The sequence below is a fragment of the Homalodisca vitripennis genome, chromosome 4, assembly GCF_021130785.1.
Source record: "Homalodisca vitripennis isolate AUS2020 chromosome 4, UT_GWSS_2.1, whole genome shotgun sequence".
NCBI lineage: Eukaryota > Metazoa > Arthropoda > Insecta > Hemiptera > Cicadellidae > Homalodisca > Homalodisca vitripennis.
Window position 1 is genome coordinate 7,938,698 of NC_060210.1, and position 18,983 is coordinate 7,957,680.

At 34.8% G+C, this 18,983-nt stretch overlaps 1 protein-coding gene across 2 annotated transcripts in view; it reads left to right on the forward strand.

Moving 5' to 3' along the window:
* LOC124358916 (sideroflexin-1-like) overlaps window positions 1-18,983 on the forward strand; it is a 47,257-nt gene that overhangs the window by 8,670 nt on the left and 19,604 nt on the right. Inside the window, exons 1-5 of one of the 2 annotated variants that reach the window (XM_046811172.1) lie at window positions 3,680-3,937; window positions 15,319-15,517; window positions 16,352-16,522; window positions 17,331-17,429; window positions 18,618-18,693. In XM_046811172.1, coding sequence (XP_046667128.1) covers window positions 15,357-15,517; window positions 16,352-16,522; window positions 17,331-17,429; window positions 18,618-18,693 — 507 coding nt within the window. In that variant the 5' untranslated portion in view covers window positions 3,680-3,937; window positions 15,319-15,356. Of the gene's footprint in view, window positions 1-3,679; window positions 3,938-15,318; window positions 15,518-16,351; window positions 16,523-17,330; window positions 17,430-18,617; window positions 18,694-18,983 lie in introns of those variants that run through there. The other variant, XM_046811173.1, reaches the window with a different exon arrangement.

Consider the following 18,983-nt stretch of genomic DNA (forward strand, 5'->3'; position numbering starts at 1 on the left):
AAGATACACACTCAAGGTGTAGTCTAAATCACAACAGTCTATCCTTTCATTAAAATTTGTTTGTCTGTTTACGTGACCTTACCCCAGAAAGGCTTCCCTCCTCATGCACACAATTATTTTGGAAGATAAGCACTCAAGGTTTAGTCTAAAATCACAACAGTCCTATCCTTTCATTAAAATTTGTTTGCCCTGTTCACGTACACGTGACCTTACTCCAGAAAGGTTTCCTCCTCCTCATGCACACAATTATTTTGGAAGATACACACTCAAGGTTTAGTCTAAATTCACAACAGTCTATCCTTTCATTAAAATTTTGTTTGTCTGTTTACGTGACCCTTACCCCAGAAAGGTTCCTCCTCATGCACACAATTATTTTGGAAGATACACACTCAAGGGTTTAGTCTAAATCACAACAGTCTATCCTTTTTCATTAAAATTTGTTTGTCTGTTTACGTGACCTACCCCAGAAAGGCTTCCCTCCTCATGCACACAGTTATTTTGGAAGATACACACTCAAGGTTTAGTCTAAATCACAACAGTCTATCCTTTCATTAAAATTTGTTTGTCTGTTTACGTAACCTTACCCCAGAAAGGCTTCCTCCTCATGCACACAGTTATTTTGGAAGATACACACTCAAGGTTTAGTCTAAATCACAACAGTCTATCCTTTCATTAAAAAATTTGTTTGTCTGTTTACGTGACCTTACCCCAGAAAGGCTTCCCTCCTCATGCACACAATTATTTTGGAAGATACACACTCAAGGTTTAGTCTAAATTACAAAACAGTCTATCCTTTCATTAAAATTTGTTTGCCTGTTCACGTGACCTGACTCCAGAAAGGTTCCTCCTCCTCATGCACACAATTATTTTGGAAGATACACACTCAAGGTTTAGTCTAAATCACAACAGTCTATCCTTTCATTAAAATTGTTTGTCTGTTTACGTGACCTTACCCCAGAAAGGTTTCCTCCTCCTCTAGCACACAATTATTTTGGAAGATACAACTCAAGGTTTAGTCTAAATCACAACAGTCTATCCTTTCATTCAAAATTTGTTTGTCTGTTTACGTGACCTTACCCCAGAAAGGCTCCACCTCCTCTAGCACACAATTATTTTGGAAGATACACACTCAAGGTTTAGTCCCTAAATCACATCAGTCTATCCTTTCATTAAAATTTGTTTGTCTGTTTACGTGACCTTACCCCCAGAAAGGCTTCCCTCCTCATGCACAATTTATTTTGGAAGATACACACTCAAGGTTTAGTCTAAATCACAACAGTCTATCCTTTCATTAAAAATTTGTTTGTCTGTTTACGTGACCTTTACCCCAGAAAGGCTTTCCCTCCTCATGCACACAATTATTTTGGAAGATACACACTCAAGGTTTAGTCTAAATCACAAACAGTCTATCCTTTTCATTAAAATTTGTTTGTCTGTTTACGTAACCTTACCCCAGAAAGGCTTCCTCTCCTCATGCACACAGTTTATTTTTGGAAGATACACACTCTCAAGGAGTTTAGTCTAAATCACAACAGTCACTATCCTTTCATTAAAATTTATTTGTCTGTTTACGTGACCTTACCCCAGATAAAGGCTTCCCTCCTCATGCACACAGTTATTTTGGAAGATACACACTCAAGGTTTAGTCTAAATCACAACAGTCTATCCTTTCATTAAAATTTGTTTGTCTGTTTACGTAACCTTACCCCAGAAAAGGCTTCCCTCCTTATGCACACAGTTATTTTGGAAGAATACACACTCAAGGTTTTAGTCTAAATCACAACAGTCTATCCTTTCATTAAAATTTGTTTGTCTGTTTACGTGACCTTACCCCAGAAAGGCTTCCCTCCTCATGCACACAGTTATTTTGGAAGTATACACACTCAAGGTTTAGTCTAAATCACAAACAGTCTATATCCTTTCATTAAAATTTGTTTGTCTGTTTACGTGACCTTAACCCCAGAAAGGCTTCCCTCCTCATGCACACAATTATTTTGGAAGATACACACTCAAGGTTTAGTCTAAATCACAACAGTCTATCCTTTCATTAAAATTTGTTTGTCTGTTTACGTGACCTTACCCCAGAAAGGCTTCCCTCCTCATGCACACAATTATTTTGGAAGATACACACTCAAGGTTTAGTCTAAATCACAACAGTCTATCCTTTCATTAAAATTTGTTTGTCTGTTTACGTGACCTTACCCCAGAAAGGCTTCCCTCCTCATGCACACAATTATTTTGGAAGATACACACTCAAGGTTTAGTCTAAATCACAACAGTCTATCCTTTCATTAAAATTTGTTTGTCTGTTTACGTGACCTTACCCCAGAAAGGCTTCCCTCCTCATGCACACAATTATTTTGGAAGATACACACTCAAGGTTTAGTCTAAATCACAACAGTCTATCCTTTCATTAAAATTTGTTTGTCTGTTTACGTGACCTTACCCCAGAAAGGCTTCCCTCCTCATGCACACAATTATTTTGGAAGATACACACTCAAGGTTTAGTCTAAATCACAACAGTCTATCCTTTCATTAAAATTTGTTTGTCTGTTTACGTGACCTTACCCCAGAAAGGCTTCCCTCCTCATGCACACAATTATTTTGGAAGATACACACTCAAGGTTTAGTCTAAATCACAACAGTCTATCCTTTCATTAAAATTTGTTTGTCTGTTTACGTGACCTTATCCCAGAAAGGCTTCCCTCCTCATGCACACAATTATTTTGGAAGATACACACTCAAGGTTTAGTCTAAATCACAACAGTCTATCCTTTCATTAACATTTGTTTGTCTGTTTACGTGACCTTACCCCAGAAAGGCTCCACCTCCTCTAGCACACAATTATTTTGGAAGCTACACACTCAAGGTTTAGTCTAAATCACAACAGTCTATCCTTTCATTAAAATTTGTTTGTCTGTTTACGTGACCTTACCCCAGAAAGGCTCCTCCTCCTCATGCACACAATTATTTTGGAAGATACACACTCAAATCCTTTGCCTGTTCACGTGACCTTATCCCAAAAAGGCTTTTCCATCTCCTGCAAACAATAATTTTGGAAGATACATACTCAAAACTTTAGGCTACATTTTACGCACAACTTACAAACACACTTCTACAAGGAACCTCACCTTGCAAAATGTAAACTTGGTCTCTACGTTTTGAAGAAGCATAAATCAATCTGAATACTATATAGAATTGTTTTAAGTTTAAAATGTCATTGAACCACTTGTATTACATACATAAAATTGGTAATTGTATCGTCGGAATTAAAAATCTTCGCATTTTATCCCTCCTTATTATCCCCCTTTTAGGACGGAAATAACTTCACTCTAACTTTCGGAGATTTATTCAGGTGAGTTTCGTTGTTGTGTAAATACGTATAGAACTCGTATGTGTAAGTATAATAACAGAAGGGGACAAATACAAGCTAACAATAACGATAAGAAATTGATTTTGATTCGAAAATCAAATCCACTGCTTTCCTTCTCAAGGAGACAGGGTTGTGTTCAGGGAAAATTAAACTTTTTAAAAACCGGTTTAGAACAGAGTCGGTGATAAACCCGGATCGTAAACCGGCCCTTATAATCACGGAACACTGCTTCCGACAGTTCTCTGGTTGAGGGGGGGGGGGGAGCGGAGTGGTTATATAAAGTAGTACCCGATCGACACAATAGTGAAAGTGCGGCGACGAGGATGGGTTGAGGTTGAGGAGAGGACTCGGAGCAGTCGGGTCCGGCGCGGCGGTCGGAGTACACGGTTGTGGAGATCAGCTGTTTATGTAAGAGCGATAAACAGGTTAATTGTCAGCGGCTATCAGCTGTTTTGGTGTTAACTCGTTGTGATCCCGCTATCTCGGTTGCAGTATCTCACACTCCGGGCGTCACGAGCCACTCTCTTCATCTTGCTCTCCGTTCACTTGTTCCGCATCATTTCAGTAAGTTATGACACCACTGTATGTGATTTACACGGAAGGTCAGACAAAACATTATATACTCACGCCGTTTAAGGAAAGGGTCAATTTATTTACACTTGGTTGACGTTTTTTTAAAACAGAACATTTATTGTTGTTACTGAAAAAGCTCTCGACTCGAGACTAAACGCTTAGCGACCACTTGGCACGAATTAGTGAGTACTTCTTAAATGCTTGCTACCATTGGTGGCCTAGACCTACTTTTGTGTTTGTTTCTTTAAAAACTGTTAAATACAGACAACAGAAGTAGACTTTAAATACCATTAGGTGTTATAAATTAAAGCGTAAGAGAAGCGAGAACATTTACAACTGAAGTAGTTTGAATAAAATATAGAACGAATGCAAAGACATTTGTGGATAAATAATGATTGATTTGTACATCTTACGATGAAATAGGGGTTTTCAATTTCAAATAAATTTATTTGAGCTATGCGTCAACCCACAACTTTGCTTGCCAAGTAGTAGAGGCCTTTGGTCCTGGCTTTAGTGCAGTTCACTATATTTGTTGAATTAAAACAAAAAAGCAGTTCATTAGTTTCTGTGTCACTATGGAGTGGATTTAGGGTTGAATTTTGGAAGGCCTTCAACCACATGTGATGGATATAGGATAATGTAATAGAATATATATTGTTAAAGGAGATGCCTTATGAAATGAACAAACGATCCTCTTTTAAGGCCACTGAAAACAATATAATATTGTATTTAGAATAAATGAAGCATTATTTTACTACATATCTTTCTGAGAGATTCAATTCCCACGTCTAAATCCATTGGGTTATCTTATCTACCACGTCGAGTTTTAGTTTTCGGTCTGGGCTAACTGCATTTTGCATCGGGCAGTGGAGCACTTTTATCAGTGGCGTTAGCGCCTTTAATAATTGTGAGATGAGGCGATAAGAATATGAACGAGACAAAATAAAGTTATGTATGAGAGATATGAGTATTGCACCGATAGAGACCAGATGCTATGAAATTCCTTCCATTACTTTGATGGTGAAGCGTTGGGGTCCATTTGACGTAACCCTATCTAAGCAGATTTAGCCTTATCTCGATGGCACTTTTGTTGAAGAACTTCTCTTTTTTTGCTAAATCGAAGGAATCATCAGATAAGTTATGATCGGTTGTAGGAGGCAGCGTTGATACAGATGCTTACCTTCATTCCAGTCAGGTGTTTATTGTCTCATACGGAAATTAAAAACACGAAGGTTTCCCAAATTTATCTGGAGAGAAAATTATTTGGGAAAGTCCATGGCCGCACGGGCTTATGCTGCGTTTACGCTGGTAAGAATTGCATGTTTCGTGTCTGATAGTAAATTTGCTAATGCAAACGAGCGCAAGAGTTCTCGCAAGCAGTATCGCGACTATTGTCGATCGTATCTTTAATAATGAACATTGGCGAGATATCACTGTAGTGTGTGCACAGACTGCATTGACTCGCGCAACAACCATCGCTGCAGCTGTCGCAAGCCTTGCGACAGTTCTCGCGAGTAAAATGGTTCCAAGGGCGCCATAAAGCCCATGTTTAACAGAAGGCGACATACTGTGTGCCAATAATAACCTTGTGTGTGTGTGTGTGTGTGTTTTTTTTTTTTTTTTTTTTTTTTTTTTTTTTTTTTTTTTTTTTTTTTAAATGATGAGTTGTTTAAATTTTGCTAAAATTACCAACTATCAATGTAACCAGTCAAGGCTGATTCTGACTCGTCAAAGCAAATAACATCGTCTTCTCATCGAGTACGATAATTTAAAAATGATTATATCGTCTCAGAATACGGAGGTTTTTATTATTTGGAGTTAACATCTCAGCTGTCTAGTTGTATAATAACTAGGGGTTTCCTTTACGACCCTATCAACTTCAGTAAGTGGAATACAATTACTTCCAGAACTGCATGAGCTGTAAGAGGTTTAACCATCCACGCGTAAAAACGTCGGGGATTCAACAAACATCAGTATTATGGGTTAAACAAAACTAAAAGATTCCGAAGAGACAATCTTACAAATCTGATACTCCACTCAGAGAATTATTCAATGTGCTATAGAATTATACCATCGTGTGCGGTAGCTACTATGGTTTTGAAGTTCACCCTTAGCACTCTCTCTCTCTCTGTGTGTGTGTGTGTGTGTGTGTGTGGTGTGTGTGTGTGTGTTTTTGTATTTTGTGAGAGACAGAGAACATTATTGGTACCAGTAGTCTAATAATAGATTGTTCAATCGACAAAAACGGTTTACTCAGGTGTTTATTTTCGTGTTTATATCTTGTTTTGAATTGTTTCATTTTACTACAAACTTTGAAACCCATAATTTAACTGTGTCATTTTAAAACCACAACATCTAAATTGGTAACTAGCACATATTACAAGACAAACTAAGGACAAACCCAGCTTCAGAGTGAATACTTAACTGTAAACGTAAACCGTGAGCAGATCAGTATTTTATTGACAGGAATGTTTGAACATTCGACCGATTATAAAGTGCAATTAATTTAAGATTAAAGGAAATTTACGTCAAATTGCTTTATAGCCTGTAATAGCCTATAACACGTGTGCAGTGTCAGACAAGTCGTTGTACCGCGTCGCACTGCGCTGTGTACGTCATGTGTCAGGGCCGCGCGTGTCACAGCATATCTGCACACGTGTACCATCCACAGAGGAATAAATTGATACCTTCTTGTTCCTCTATGTAGTGAATGATGTTTGATCAGGTGATTACAGTGTCTGTTAGCGGACTGTACATGATTCTAAGATTCGAGTATTTGTGTATTCCTTGAAGGAGATATTGATGTAGTTTTAAGATCACAAAGTTTACTTTCAAAACCTATTTACGCATTTCCTCTGTTAGAAACGTACGTTTAGGAACTGATACTTTTGTTTCTGCATGGGCGTAGCCAACAAGGGGGTCCAAGAGGTCAGGCCTCCTCCCACAAATAATCAATTATTCAAATTTTGTAAACTATTATTATTGTTTAAATAATTCAGTATTATTTCCATGTACTGCTGAAAGATCTTTCTCCAAAGAAATGGGTCAAGAACTTTTTAAAGGACAAAATGGGGCCTTACTCTCTGTCCATTACAAAAACATATCAGTTGTCTGAACCACCCTCCTCCTCAATTTTTTCCTATCTACGTTCTTGTGTTTCTGGTTTTGGATTAATATTAAGGATGTAAATACGAATTTTACATTTAATTCGTTCCGCAATATTCCTTTACTATTTTGGGATAATTGGTAATTAATCAGTTATCGAAATAAACATCGTCGTCTGTACCTATATTTACCAGTAATTTTTTACTGTATTAACTATGTTAAATAATAATAGTATAGTGGCAATAATGCAATATTTTAGAAATAATTTAACACATGCTTTTTTGTATAATACTATGTCATGACCTATGTGTACAGTTTGTTCTAAAGAAGTACAAACAATAGTGTGGTTGACCCAAAGACCTAACCAATTTGAACAAAATCGACATATTTCAACGATCGATTGGATCGACATCTTTGAATATTGTAATACAGCGTGTCGACGAAGTCGTGTCACTCTTTTAAATCACTTTATTTACAGAAGTAGGCCTATATAAAGTAAAAGAATAAGATGAACACATGATTAAAGAGTACTTTAAACAGTTTTGAGTCAGATTTGAACTTGACCATGAAGAGACCTGAAGAAGTCCAAGCGAACTTTGCTCTTCTCCCATATCTTGATCAGGATTTCTGGGATAACTAATTAAATCGCAGCTCAGATGTGTTGCTTTAGCGTCAATATTTCGAAATGTTCACTATAAACTTAACTTTTAACACAGCCCTATAAATTGAAGTGTAATGGGATAACGTCAAGCGAACGTGATGGGTAAGCCTTCCAATCACCTCGACCTATCCAACTTCCAGGCAATTTCTCGTTAAAAAAAGCGCGAACAATTTTGCCATAGTGGAAAGGTGCTGATGGAAAAAATGTTAATCAGCCATTACAAGATGACACCAGTTGTTAACTAAATCAATATAAACAACACTTTATAAACAGCTATCTCAATTTATATCCGTTTCGCGTACTTGCGATCTATAATAGTAAAGTAGTTATAAACAATTAAAAGTGTGACATGACTTTGTGGACACCTGTATTTTTCAGCCTCTAACAGTGTTTGCTAGAAACTTTCTAATGTGTAGTTTTGTTAGATATAGTCTAACAGTGTTTGCTAGAAACTTTCTAATGTGTAGTTTTGTTAGATATAGTCTAACAGTGTTTGCTAGAAACTTTCTAATGTGTAGTTTTGTTAGATATAGTCTAACAATGTTTGCTAGAAACTTTCTTATGTGTAGTTTTGTTAGATATAGTCTAATAAGTTAAGTTACGTCCAATGTAAGTAATCCAACTCAGTTTACTTACCAATACCGAGTTAGGGTTACTTCAAAATGTTCAAACATAGTATAAAGATGTTATATTTTTTTAAGGAGAGACCGATCCCCTTTTAAGCCTTATTCTGTCCGTCCTCATGGGCCACTGGCCTGTGCGAGGATCTCATCAAACAGAATAAGGGGGAGAGTCGATACAGTACAAGGTTGATGGTATTGATAAAAAGTGCAACGGTCACATACAGGATTTGAACCTGCGCTATCTCTAACTCAGAACTCAGACCCAAAGTCCAACGACTTAGACCGCTCGGCATATAATTTTACATGCAATATAATTTCTTTAATATATGCTAAAGACGTAATAGTTGCTATTTAAACTTCATCACCTCACGAAGTATTTTAAAAACTGACATTTGAAAAATAAACCAAACACGAGCATTAAACGGACACAGTAGTTTAGACTGCTTCTCAGAAAGCCCACGTTACCGCGTAGCGACAATTCATGGCAGTTTGGAGGTAAATCTTGACCGTGGAGCGAGAGCGCACTTTGGCCCAGTTTTATCAGTGTTCATCTCTCTTGTCCTTTGTTTTCCATTCCTTCAGCACATGCAACGCAATATTGTATAATATTGTGCTGAATTGGAATAATAGGAATGTTACCACAGTCTTTATGAAGACTTCAAATTATTCCATCGCGTACATGTACCTAAATTCTTTTGTTCCAAAAGTATTGCTCTTGAAAAACACTCTTAACAGTTTATTTTAGTTTAGTAGCTGTAATGTTTGTCCATTATAAGGTGAGTGTACGTGTTTGATTTAGATAAGGGATTTGCTTTTTGAAATAATCGCTTCGTTCTTTTCTATTGTCCAATGCCATACAAGAAATGTAGCGTTCAGAAGCGCGAACAAGCTGTTTGGTAAATGAACGGACAGGGGAACAAGATACAAAAGAAACTATCATGTCAGGGGGATGGCCCGCAAGGAGTCAGAAGGAAATCCTAAAGTAGTAAAGGAGATCATACGTCGAGTAGTACATCAAATTAAAGGTTTCTATTAGTAGAGTACAATGCCACAAACCTGACCTAAAAAGGATCATTCTTTAAAAAGTTATGCTGGTTTAAAGTTTGAAACGTTTACAATGTAAGTCCTGTTCTAGGTGGTTTAATATTCTTATTTTGGCTCAAAGTTATGAAAGTTAAAGTTGGTAAATGAATATTGGACTTAGGAAATAGTTTTAAAATAATAACAACTTTCCATCGGTAAAGAATTATTTCATTTAATTACTAACACCCAAAAATTCTTATTGTAAGGGTTAAAACAAAATACACGGAGTAATCATTTGTATTCTATTATGACTAAGAGATAAAACTACTTATTCTACAAGACTTGGCAAAATTCTCCTGCTGGACTATAATAGCTTATATAAGAGTTTGGATACAAGAAGCGTGTCTGTTACTGACCTGCATATAAAATACAATTTACTTCACAACAAGAATCAATACTGGCATGCATACAACAAGGACAACAACTGAACAACACATTGAACACAATGGCCTACATAACCATACGATAGATACAATCAATAAACAAGGTCTACAGCTTTTACGACTATATCTATAGTATCCCATTTCTGAAATCTTAGCTTTATTACTTGTCCTGTATCTAACCCTTGAACGATACTGTTCAAAATTATAAGTTTATTCTTAACACAAATAAATATAAATTATAAATAGTGAGATATTCCATTTATATTAAAGCGTCTTTTATCATTTTTTCGTGTTTTGTAACATATTTACTCAGTTCAATATCCCATTATACTTTAATAGTGCTTCTGAATCCCCCCCCCCCCCGATAGGTGATATATAATGATGTGGTTTGTATTATTAGTATTATGTGACTATGTACGCAAGACAACGCCTAAAGCAATATACAACCTAGCAACCTCGGATCAAAAAGTATAGATATCCGAGTTTGAAAATTAACCACAAACTATCCAAGCAGACTTGCAATAACGTGAGTTGCACTAAAGTTTAGCTTCTTTATTTCTGCGTTTATACATATAAAGGTAATAATTTACAATCTTCCAGTTTTTAAATCGATGGCAATGACAAAGGGTACTGGCTTTTGGCGCTTTTCTAGCAAACTGGAACTGTTAGTAAATATTCAGAACTCGGAAACTTGTAATCCGATCAAAGACCATAGTTTAATACGAGATAGGTACATATGTACTGTTTATGAATGTGTAACTTTAGAGGTAACTCCGGTCTCTGTACATTGGCGATTTGCGGTTGAAACCAGCAGGCGCAGGCCGCGGTAAATTAAAATATACGTGCTCAATTAACTCTGTGCTAACAATTAATAGTTTTACAAAACCTTTTTGTTTACAAAATTACACTCTCAAGATGATGACTTTGCCAAGCTCCACGACGTGATCAATGCTGAAGTTTTAGGGTCAAGAATAAAACTTTTCAAATCGAATAATACTTTTTTTGTACTATAATTATAAAATTACAAACTCAAAAAACAATAGGCCTACTATCAGGCATGAATGGCGACAGAATGGTTTCGTTGTAAGCGGACAAGACTAGAGATTACAATATTCGTGTATTTTTAGCCCTGGTAGGCTGACTGATACATCTAGAGTTAAAAAGCGTAGCTGTTAGATCTTAAAAGTCAATATGTAAACCAATTATCACTGATACGATTCTAGTGCCAGTTTGACCAAGAAAGTAACAAGAAGTACCGTATCTATAACGAAAGCTAAATAAAGAAAATCTACTAGCTAAGCCAGCTCCATCTATGTCCGAGATAATACCACTGTTATCTTAAAACTTTGGCAAAAAATTCAATAGAGGCGGGAAATCTAAGAGATGACCTCAGACGTTTACCGGTTAAGAGGTTTACTAATCTTGATAAGGCAAACACTCTATTACACATGGCTTGGAGTAGGCCTACAATGGTGTAGGCATAACCTAATGTTTGTTTTGTCAACTTCTTCACAGTAGGTTTCAAGAGGTACATTATCTAATACTAATATTCTTAATTTTTCAAATCGAATCTCTAAAAATAATTGTCAATGTGAAAAATTACAACGCACAATATCTCAAAAATTACAAGTACGGTTAAAAAGTAAAAAAAAATACGTAAAATAATAAATTTTGTTAAAAATTCTCATACAAAAGTCGTATAACTGATGTTAATACGTCTTCCACACTTTAAAACGGGTTTATTTAGAGCCAAGAATAAATTAAACATGTCCCATAAGTATAAAAACTCCCTTATAAATTATCTTAATTAATGATAACTTTCTCCAACGTTACCAGAATCATCGTACTCTTCAATAAACTCTTCATTTAAAATGATATTGATCACAGTTCATAGTAAAAGTAATGTCTTATTTTACCAGGCGAAGTTTGGGCTAAGAAGCCCTCTCTGAACACTTAACCTGGGGACCAACGGCACAATCTGTCTGTCAGGCCTAGTATTGCCACTGATTAAACCCAATACAACACAGAAAATTATGTTGATCGATCCTATTACAGAATACAGTAAATACCTATGTTTGAATTTTATTTGGTAAAATTCAACCTTGATGCTACTTGACTGAATTTTACTAAAGAACTGGTATTATTACTGTTAAACTATTTTGTTTTTGTATCAATCTAACTATATAATTTCCGCAATACTACCACATATACATGGTGTGACGAGAAGGTTGGGCTGACTATGCAGTTTCTGATTATTTGTGTGATTCTAGGCTAAAAAGAAGTTTATATTTTTTCCAGTTTCTACTTCGTGTAGCAGCCAAAAGCAATTTGCTTTTTTTATTAAAACAATTTTGTCTTTGTTGTTATCTTTACAATTGTTACACAACTTGGTAAACGGATATATTTTAAAAATTATTAAAAAATCAGGAAATAACTATTTTATGGAAGGTTTTGTATTACACATGCAAACTAAATAGCACATGATTTGACAGTATTGACAGCCGCCATGTAAATCAGCTGTTCCTGTAATTAAAAAGGGTAAAATAGTTATTTCTTACCGATTAAAAACATATGGTATCGTCGGTTAGAAAAGGTTATTTAAGTAGTTTATTGGATATTGTATAAAACAAAAATAAATGGTCACCATTTTGAAAATATTTAAACTAATTTAACAATATTTTTTTCTGATAATGGACCTTCTGAAATGGACTCGTTTACTAAGTTTTATAACAATCGTAAAGACCACAACAAAGAGAAAAGTGGTTTTAATAAAAAACAAAATGGCATATAGCTGTTAAACGAAGTGTAAATTGGAAAAATATTATTCTTCATTTTTAGCTTAGAATCACACATGGAATTTGAAAATGCATAACCGAACGTTTTGTTACACTCTGTACACCTGAACTTAAAATTACAATCTAATATAATAATTCACATTGTCGACATTCTAGTAAATTTGCATCTTATGTTACCTTTGGACTTTAGAATTCCAGAATCTGCTCTCAATGGGGTTTACATAACGGTAAATAGTTTTGTACTTTTTTGCCGATACAATCAGAACTATTGTCGCCCAGTTTCGCGCTTTTTCTGACCTGTTACTTGAGAAGGAGACCTGAAGCGGATCGGTCCAACACATGGGCCAGGCTGTGTAATGTAGCAAAAAATAACAAATAATTTAAATTTTAATGCAAATTGTGCTTACTTACGTATGTAAATAAAATTTAAACATTTATTTAACCTTTTCTTGCTATTCCCAAATTCCCAAATGTCTATTTTTTCACTTCACTACAAATGAACTAAAATGAAATAATTATAGGCTATAAGTGTTAGATTAATAGAATGAAAATGTTAAAAGTTAATTTGAAGTTGCTTCCATAAAATGTATGAATATTTATCACCCAGGGAAACATTTTAAATTTATTCAGTATAGCTTATCCAGAGATAAGGCGTAAATTGTAATCATGTTCAAGGAAAATTTCCTATTCAAGGACTATACAGACTTAATTCGATGTCTATTTTTAAGTCTTTTGACCAGAAGTCCTCAGTTTAGTGTCTTACAAATCATACATTTTCCCATAAAAAGCTAAAAATTTCATAATTTTACTGCCAACCAGAACATGTTTTCTGGATAATCGAAAATGGTCAGTGACTCTGGAAGACATCTTCTACACACTTCTCTAGTCAACATCGTTCCCCATTTTCAAGGAAGACGAAATTAACCCAGAACTTATTGGAGTACCATAACAATATTTAATTTCAAAGTGACCTAACTGATACACCTAATTCTTTGTTACAAATTTGTTACTGACGATGGAAGGTTTAAAAGGATAACAGGAATTCGGATATTTACCATCGTTGCAACGATGACAAATATCCGAAATCCCGTTATTCTTTGATATACCCAATGATACGTTTTATAAAAAAAATTAACCGGCGAATGCTGTACTTTAATTATATTGCTTCTAAACTCAATTTCTCATTGTAACCAATTCCTGGAGTTTCTGTTATCAGTAATTTAATTTAATTCGAAATGATTTCAATATAGTAGGTACCGAAATTGAATAACAAACATAGGCCTACGCATTTGTAACAGACTTAATTAGTCCCTACAACAGGGCAATACCTACAACGATGACAGTTAATGGGTTCAATTTTGCATGCAACAATTAACATTAAGTAATTGAACATTCATATTGCTGTAATTTTAATATTTAATTAATTTGGAACGCGAATCTGTAAACACGAATAGTTCAATTTGCATTGTGTATTGATCAACTGGCTTTCATTTAATTAATACGTAGGCTATTACTGTAACGACACATCCCTACACCCAGCTTACTCATAAAATGTATTACAAATCGACCATAGTTAGCAACACAACCCTACGTATTTCACTGAGTCACGTTCACAAATTTCGGCGACGAACATGTCAAAAACGAACTCTTTGCATCGTTTCAATATCAGAGCCGCCTAAACTGCAAAAGAGCCCTGTCCAGGGTGACCAGACGTAAATTCCTAAAAGGAGGATTTTTAGGGATGAAAAGGAGAACATTAAAGAAAAAAAGTAGGACAGTATTGAATATTCTAAAAAACTTTGCGAAAAACATTTATTATAAATTTATTATAACAATATTTATATTATAATTCAAATAAAAAAACTCAAATTAGATTTTTTTCGCCATATAAACCGAAAAATGAAATATTATTAAATAATATATTGATGGATAACAGTATTACTTGAGGCTATTATTTTGTATGTGGCATAAGATTGAATTAATTATTTTTAGAATGTTTCTCTTTAAACATTAGAATTTGACGTGAAGGCAAATTTTTAGAATTATGTTAAAAATATAAATTATCGTTGAACTAATAGGAATTAATTCATTACATTATTAGTAAGCTATATTAACAGACAAATATAAGAAATTATAATTATAACGGACAAACTTATAACGTATTATAATAAAATTAACGTATCATTCATAATATATCAAAAGTAAATCGAGGGGTAGTAGCGCCAGTGCAGCCGAGCGGATAGAAACAACAGTGAGTCAGTGACACTATAGACAACACTCAACATACAACTGAATCTAACAGCAGCTCACATGTCATGGCATTACGTGTGCACTGCAATAACTTTTCATGGTCTACATTCAGGATTTCTAAAATCTGAGGAGTTTTTTAAAGTGACGCTGCTGTTTTCTAATATTTAAACGTTCCCCAAAAAGCCGGACTTTTTCATAATTTTCAAAAGCCGGGAGGACAAACACAAAAAGTACTTGTCCTCCTTAAGCCGGACGTCTGTTCACTCTGACTCTGTCCGGTTTACGCAACAGCCATCTAGTGTAATCTAAATGAAGATGTATTCTTATTGTATAATCATTTGCACATGCACAATTGAGAAGGAAGAGTATATACAAAATAAATTCACATCTAGGCCTACTCTGCTTTGTAATAAAGTAGCCTGCAATAATCTAGAAGCAGATTTCTGTAATTTACTATTGAATGTATTTCCAGACTCGTAACACTCCGCTGTTGAACATATAACTGCCGAGATGTCGGAGCCTCTGCCGAAGATAGACATTGATAAGCCACGTTGGGACCAGAGTACCTACTGGGGCAGGGCGAAGTACTTCTTCACGACCACAAACCCTCTCAACATCTTCTGTTCCAGCACTGAGCTGGACAGGGCTAAAGACATTGTGGACAGATATAGGTGAGGTTTCATCCTTTATTTTCTATACATTTTAATATTAATCAAGTTAATCGTAGTGACTACGCAGTGCCGATGAAAGAGCCGACATCGACATTCTCGTTAGTATCCCACTGTAGCCTGTGCCGATGTGACGTGTGATTGTGATGCTCGTACTCGTGAATTGTGCTCGGAACTTGCATCCTGTGCAGTGACAACGCCTGAACTGGATTTCAATCAGCTTTTGGGTATGTTTGAACCCTTTTCTTTCCCTTCTTTTCTTCTTTCTGTTCTTTATTTTTGTATTTGTTAATACCTTCCCCACCTGACGAAGTGGATACATTCAAATCCTCGAAACGTTGCGTTTTAGTTTTTAATTTTCATGAGAATGTTTTTATTTTAAAACAGTTTTATACCTTGCAATGTGTTTTTTAGGATTTGTTACGTATATACAGTATACTTACAATATAAATATTTTCATTTCAACATAACAATGATTCACAAAAATGTTCTAAAATAACTTACGGTTTGAAGAAAATGAGTCCAAATATATATTTAGGTGTAACATCAATAAAATTGATTAATATTATGAAATTGCATTTTGCATTTTTTTTTAAACAGCCTAACATTCTGTATGATCTTTGAGATTTTTCTTGAATCTCATATTTACTAGCTAAAATTTGTATTGTAGAGTTGTGTGCAACCAAGTAAACTTAATTTTGGATCTGCAGTAGTTGTTGGCTATAAGGAATATTGCAAAAGTTAGAGGGGAGGTTAAAACATGTTTTTTTTGTGTACGTGTAACTTTGCTACGAGCGTGTTTTTATACAACAGTGTTCTGTGTTGATGGTGTTTTAGACGTTCAGAACCACTGGAGGGGTGCACGATAGATGACATCTACAAGGCCAAGGAGTTGGTGGATTCAGCATTCCATCCAGATACAGGAGAGAAAATGATTGTCATTGGTCGTATGTCTGCCCAAGTTCCCATGAACATGATGATCACCGGCTGCATGGTCACATTCTACAAGTCAGTAATGCTATCTGATCTAATAATCTTATTCTTCAGAACTTTCATTTTAAATAAAAGTTACCTTTTCTGTAAATTTGGTTTATTTGATTAGAGGTTGATGTCCTTACTTAATAAAAATAACATATAATTTGTGTAACTTATATAATACGGTACATTATTTTTTAAATATTTTATTATATTTGTTACAATTATATACTATTTTAAATCGATTTCTAGATTTAATGGTAAACGGACTATAGGTCCACGTCATAAAACTGTTGGGTCATTTATTACCTACTTCTCATGGGCGAACAGTGGATCCATGATCCCTTGCCTGGGACCCACTGTCCGACTCAAAGGTTTTTTTGATGGGGGGTTAATAAAGGATAATAATCACACTGCAGCACTTGAACAGATGTTTAGAGATCTATATTCTATTATATTAGATATATTTATATAATATTAACTATAGCAAATCTTACAATACTTTAGCTCACAATTACAATATTTAGTTCTTTCTGTCAAGATTCAAGCATATTACCTTTTGTTTAGTTAGAAGAGTTTCAAATATAAGTTATTAATGCCACATTGATTGAAATACGAGTAGTAGGTTTAGCAGCAAAGAGTTAAACAAAATCTATAAACATTACACATTTTTGGAAAGTAGGATCGGTAGTCCACTGATATCAATATGGACTAACTGTCCCACCCTGCAGAAACATGACTTGAGCCACCCTCGTCAAAATTAGGCATGGACCTACAGTCCTACAATCAGATCAATGTAGAAGCAATCTGATTTGCTCACTGTATTGACATATATTTTCAGATCTACGCCTGCAGTGATATTCTGGCAGTGGGTGAATCAGTCCTTCAACGCTTTGGTAAACTACACCAACAGAAGTGGCAAGTCTGACGTTACTATTGAGTAAGTCATTAGTTCTTAAGTTATTTCCCAGAAAATGGGAGTTCTTTCACCATGGCAGAACAATGGTACTAAACTAAAAATAAAGACTACCATTTTTGTTTATAATTTACAGGTTAAGATACCAAAACCAAATGAATGAATAAAACTTCATCTGAGAAAATAACTTAGAAGTTCGTAAACAATATTACTATATGTTTACCACATGCAGTAGTACATATAATTTATGATGTAAATCAATTTATTGGTACAGTAACAAGTATACTGATAACTCGCGCATGAAAATTTAAACCCAGACTTGATTAAAATTTGATGAAATCCTATTACAATCTAATACGTTCTGACTAAACTCTGACATCAGCTGACAAATTTTGATCAAGTGGTTTGATCAAGATTGAGCAAGTTTGTTGTTCACATTTGGTTTAGTTTGGGAGTTTTATATAATTTTATTTATTCTTGACAATCAAATTTAGATTACATATTTTTATGATGGTCACAGATTCTATTTGCTTTTTTACATAGTAAATATAAATGTATTGCTTTTTTGCATTGTTTGTTCTGTTTAATCAAAATGTTGTAAATGTCAATTACCACTTTACGGGTCTTCCCATTATAATTTTTTTTAGTTTCACGTCATCACGAACCCACTATTTTTATATTGGGTGAGGTATATTGCTACAAACTATTATACATAATTAGAAAATTATTTTTCTGTTTAGAACTTAAACATATAACACCTGTGATAATCTTTTAATGCTGTTAAAATTATCAAAAGTTATGTGCAAGTAAAATTTGAAATAGTACTAGTTTATGCTGCTAGCAGACTTATTTAAATTTAGAAACAAATCCAAAAAAATTTAAAACCCAATTAAAACTCTACCTGGTGTCTTGTGCTTTTTACTCAGTTGGCGAGTTCATGGAGCACACTTGGGATTGATATTCGCGGCGGTGTTGCAATCCTGGGGGTTGATCCCACGAATTATGAATTTTGTTTTTTTTTTGTATGTGTATGAATGTGTGCCTGCGTGCAACTGTATGGAAAGTCGAGTGAATGGATTTAGTTTTTAAGATAAATACCGTACAAAATTGGTATTATTGACTATTGCAATACAATGTAATATATATTGTCAACGCAATAAAATATATTCTATTCTATTCTATTCTATTATGACATTGACTTTGTGTGTCCAGACAGTTGGGCAAGTCGTACGTGTTGGCTACTGGTGGGGCTCTTGGCACAGCCCTGACTCTCAACAAATTGGCTAAGGTAAGCATTGCCAGTTGTAGTTCGGCTAATTCTGAAATAATTATTGTAGATGTTTTGTTACATATATTATATAGGGTTTTAAAAACAGTTCCGCACGGGCTTGATAATTCACGAACGATCACAGGTAAAGCAATAAAAATTGGTACACCATTACTGCACCTATAAATCTACTTTTTAAAGTAACTATAATTTTTTTCATGTCAGAGGGCAAGGAGTCAGAAGGAAATCTTAAATGAGAGCATAGGTCAAGTAGTACATCAAATTAAAGGTCTTTATTAGTGTAGTACAAT